The sequence below is a fragment of the Pinus tabuliformis genome, chromosome Q (genome assembly GCF_031772625.1).
Source record: "Pinus tabuliformis cultivar Carrire ecotype Pingquan chromosome Q, CPIR1, whole genome shotgun sequence".
In the NCBI taxonomy this organism is placed as follows: Eukaryota; Viridiplantae; Streptophyta; class Pinopsida; order Pinales; family Pinaceae; genus Pinus; species Pinus tabuliformis.
In genome coordinates this window covers 335,959,662-335,964,477 of record NC_142296.1, presented here as the reverse complement: position 1 = coordinate 335,964,477, position 4,816 = coordinate 335,959,662, and the positions used below count along the sequence as shown (strand labels likewise).

The following is a 4,816-nucleotide window of genomic DNA, read 5'->3' as shown; positions in this document are numbered from 1 at the left end:
CACCCTATTACCTTTTGCTCAACCCTAATAAACTATACCATTAAACAAATATATAAACATATTGTTATTTTTCTATAATAACTTATGGAGTGAAAACTCCACCATCATCATGGAGACATGAAATTTATAATGAATATAAAAAAAAATGCTAACACAAAAAAAATTATGATAAAAATTAGGGCTTCAAGGTGACCAATAACTATGGAATGATGGCTTGAACTTAAATGTTTGCACATCCATGATCTAGCATCTGCCCAAAATCCAAGGAAATCTATGAATTATTATCTTCGGAATTGACTTTAGCAGTCGCTCATCAGGTCCACAATAAATTTTCATATATTCTTATGTATCAACTTTGATCGGCATCTCTCAACTTGGGCAATATTATTATCGTAACCGAAATAGTAAATATCCCCATCCCTCAGTTTTTTTTTTGCAGATTCCTATATTTAGTGTTAACAATAATGGAGCAAATTTCATGTGAAAACACCGTACTAAGACTAAAGTTAGTCTTATGTTCCCTACTCTTGGCCTTTGTTATTATTTCCTCCACAATACGATTCTTGTTCACTACTCTACCTACTGTTATTGTTTCCTCCACAGTACCATTATTTTTCTTTATAAGACACCATCTAGGTCTCCCTGGCTAAAACAAGTCACCAACCATGGCCTCTCTGAGCTTCATGCTTTCAGTTGGCAGTATTTCATGCCTCCTCCTCCTCTTCCTTGCAGGCAGCAATAGCTATGCGTTTGCTGCTTCCTCAGAAGATTTCCAACAGCATACAACGTCCATTAATTTCGATGGCCATGCCTCCAACTACGTGGGTGTTATGGGGAATGTCTCCGTCATTGACGGTGATATTCAACATGGGAAAATAGCTGCAGAGAGTATGGATAGAGTCCACTTCAATTTCAATGAATCAATGCTCAATAAAAGAGTTGCAGGACAATGCAATCTCTTCTCAGGGACATGGGTTCGCGATGCTTCCTATCCTCTTTATCCCGCTGGACAATGTCCTTACCCTGAAGGGAGAGTAAACTGCAGGAAGAATGGAAGATCAGATTCTGAATATGAGAAATGGAGATGGCAACCTCGTGGTTGTTCTATTCCGAGGTAAAAAAACACTACCGACTTTGGTTTTCTTTTTCCTTAACCGTTTTCAGTTTTTATCTGTAGAACTTGCTAGATCAAAAAGAATGAAAAATTTATGAAACCAAGAATGTTTAGATTTGATATTGTTAGATATATGGAAGTTTCATGACATTATTTGTTATGGAAGTTTCATGATAGTATTTGTTTATTGTTGATTATGCAGATTCAATGCCAAAGATATGTTGTGGAAATTGAGGGGAAAGCGATTAATGTTTGTTGGAGACTCAATAAGTCGAAGCCAGTGGGAGTCCATGCTCTGCATGGTTCAAGCGGTGATTCCTAGCAATAAGAAAACTATAGTTTATCGCTCTCCTCTTACAATATTCAAGGCCCTGGTAAACTTCTGCGCATTTTGTTTTTCATGTAATATGCGAGCGCTCTTGCTTTGTGAAACAGTCTCTAATTTTCATTTGTTTTTCTAGGATTACAAGGCGTCTATAGAGTTTATGTGGGCTCCATTTCTGGTTCAGCAGAGCATCGATCACGAGAAGAAGAGAATCATACACCTGGACTCTGTTGGGAAGAATGGGATTTACTGGAAAGGAGTTGATGTCCTGATTTTCGAGTCATCACATTGGTGGACTCATGACAACGGAGAATCGTAATCACGATATTTCACTTTTCAATTTTATTAACTCAAAAATTTTAAACACATTTTTTCATGACTTTCTGATAACTTTGTGGTCAATTTAGTAGTGGGAAAGATACTAGTTATTATTGATGGTTCTCTATTGATATAGATATAGATATAGGTACGTAATTTATAAGATAACACGATTATTATTGGCTATTTCTTAGTTTATATTCGCTTATTATTATTATTCAAGAAAAATCAGGTTATTAAGAATTATTTTACCAATAATTTTTAAAAATTTAAATTTTCATTTTTACAATGTTTTTGACCATTAACTTGTTTTAAAAGGTAAACTTTCACTCCTATAATGTTTGACTGTTTAACTTATTTTCTTACCTACAATATTTTTGGCCTTTACTCTTTTTCTTACATCTAAAAAATAGAATTTTAAAACATACTGCAAAGCTAATTTAACTTTTTCTTTTTAGAATTTTTTTTTTTTTTTTCAATTTTTGATGATTTGTTAATGGAGTTCACTATAAATAAATGATGATATAACTATTCATATAGATACTTTTTTAGTAGAATTTATTTTATATTTTACCATCTCTATATCATTTATATATCTTCAATATAAACATTAAATACTCTAAAGCAAAGTGAATAAAGCGTGCTATTAATCCTAGACAAAGAGTCCACGAATTTAATAAGCCCCAATGCTGCACAGATGGCTACACAGCGGCTTTATCATTCGATATCCTTCATTAGGGAATGATTTGGAGAGCGGTCCACATTTTATGAAATTGAAAGTAATGATGAACGTGGTTTTACTCATTATATCTTCATTAGGGATTAGGGATTGATTTGGAAAGTGCCCCAATATTTGTGAAAATAAGTACATTGACGAACAAAATTGTAAACGAAATCATTGTTGAAAATGTGTAATCAGCGCTGTAAATCTCTTGTTTCCAGATGAAAGCGTACATGTTAAGCAATTTTTTTTCAAGGAGGAACTTGGTAGTTGGCCTGTGCTTGAATTTTGTAGTTACCATTTACTCATATTATTTTGATCACTAAGTTAGAGGAGCTCGGCAGTTTTGGCAATATTGGGTTACTAATAAATTTTTAGATTTAAAGTTTATTTTTGAATCTCTGAGTTAATTACCACTTACATTACTTTGATCACCCATCAAACTGATCTTGAAAACACAAGTTAGATTGTTGTTGTGTTGTTATTAATCAAAAGAAAATGTTAATGTGGTTGGACAGATGGGACTTGATCTGGGAAGGCAATCGGCTTTACAAAAACATGGATCCATTGTTGGCTTACAGGAAGGGGTTGACAACATGGGCAAACTGGATATCTGCAAACCTCGATCCAAAAAGATCTCTGGTCTTCTTCAGCACCACGTCCCCTAAACATTACAGGTAACCGCTTGTTCTACAAATACAACGCAGTGTCTAGCATGCTATCTACTATATTAGGTATAGTTAGATATATATAAAATTTATGGAAATCATGTTGCAGCTCAAGTGAATGGAATGAGCCAAATGGGCATCGGTGCTACAACCAGAAGGATCCGGTGCAATCTGCAGGATACCGACCTCCAATGCCTGCTCAGGTGCCCATAGCAAAGCAAGTTCTCCATATGACAAAGTTTCCAGTTACATTGCTGGACATCACAGGATTGTCAGAGTTTCGCAAGGATGGTCACCCTTCAGTTTACAGTACTGACTTCAAGGGAGGTCAGAGAAAGGATCCGGATCAGTTCGCAGATTGTAGTCATTGGTGTTTACCAGGCGTGCCTGATACATGGAACGAATTATTGTATGCGTCCTTGCTTTTCAAGGGCTTTGGGGTTTGATAACTCTCTGTACCTTTTTTGCATCGATTGCTTAGATATGCACTTGTACTTCCTTTGACTTCAATATATCAATTTACTATCCTAATTGTGTAAGCATTAGGCATGCACTTGTCCTTGCTTTGACTCCGTTAGATTAATTTTCTAAGGTAACTGTGTAAACACTGGAGCATGACGTTATATTTTTTTAATATAAGGTGAAGTTGTTTTCTACATCCTAGCCCATCACATTATACATAAAACATAAACTATTCATAAAGCATTTCAAAGTGAAATGCTAAAAAACAATTCATATCATAAACACACGAGTAGCACGATGGAAATAGCATTGCCATTTTCATTAGAAACAAAACCAAATTCATTATTAACCTCTTGCATTCACTAAGACATGGTCATATCATTGTTATTTTCACTAAAAACACAACCTTTGTGGCCTCTTACATACACTAAAGGCATTGCACACTCAGGTGTACCCATTCAACAGTAAATCACTAGTGGGTACAAATATATTAAAGTCGCTGTAACATTATTTGCATTATCTCGCATCATATCTACTTAATGGGCACTTCCCAAAGTGTACCCATTCACTAGTAAATCATCGGTGAGCACTAATATATTGAGGTAGCCATAGCATTATGTGCATTATCTCGCATCATATCTAACTAATGGGTACAAATTTAAAGGAGCGAGGTAACTATAGCACCATGCACACCATGTAGCATCAAGATTAGGAAAAGCAAATTACAACATCTAAGTTTTTCTAATTTGAATTCATTTGTTTCACCGAGTGTGGTAAGATATGTGTTATTATTCAAACATATTAACTAAGATGTAAAGATTATCAATGCTACAAATAATATGAGAAAGTTAGTAAACATTTATATAAGTATGATGAGTAACAAGATCCCATGTAATAGAATATGTGAAAATTTTATTCACTTCAAATTTAAGTAAAACTAGCATGCAACTAACACTCTTATAAAGGAGATGAGTGTTTTAAGAGCTAAGTTATGGTTTTTTATAAATATATAATGAGGAAACTGGTATACAATAAAGAAAAAATATAAAAGAATTTAGTGATGTGAGTAAGAAGTGAAGTTGTTTTATTTATATTTGTAGTGAGTTTTTCAAAAGATAATGTTGCAATCTCGTTACCATAATCTATATATGAGACATGTATTGACTAATTGTGTTAACTCAACCACTAATAGAGATTTAATGATTAGT

General features: G+C 34.1%; 1 protein-coding gene across 1 annotated transcript; it reads left to right on the top strand.

Moving 5' to 3' along the window:
- The first annotated feature begins 665 nt into the window (after positions 1-665).
- Positions 666-3,663, top strand: LOC149219558 (protein trichome birefringence-like 36). Its single transcript, XM_089382621.1, has 5 exons — positions 666-1,114; positions 1,317-1,488; positions 1,576-1,754; positions 2,997-3,155; positions 3,256-3,663. Exons 1-5 carry the CDS (start codon positions 666-668, stop codon positions 3,590-3,592), a joined length of 1,296 nt encoding a protein of 431 aa, XP_089238747.1. The 3' UTR covers positions 3,593-3,663.
- The last annotated feature ends 1,153 nt before the right edge of the window (positions 3,664-4,816 follow it).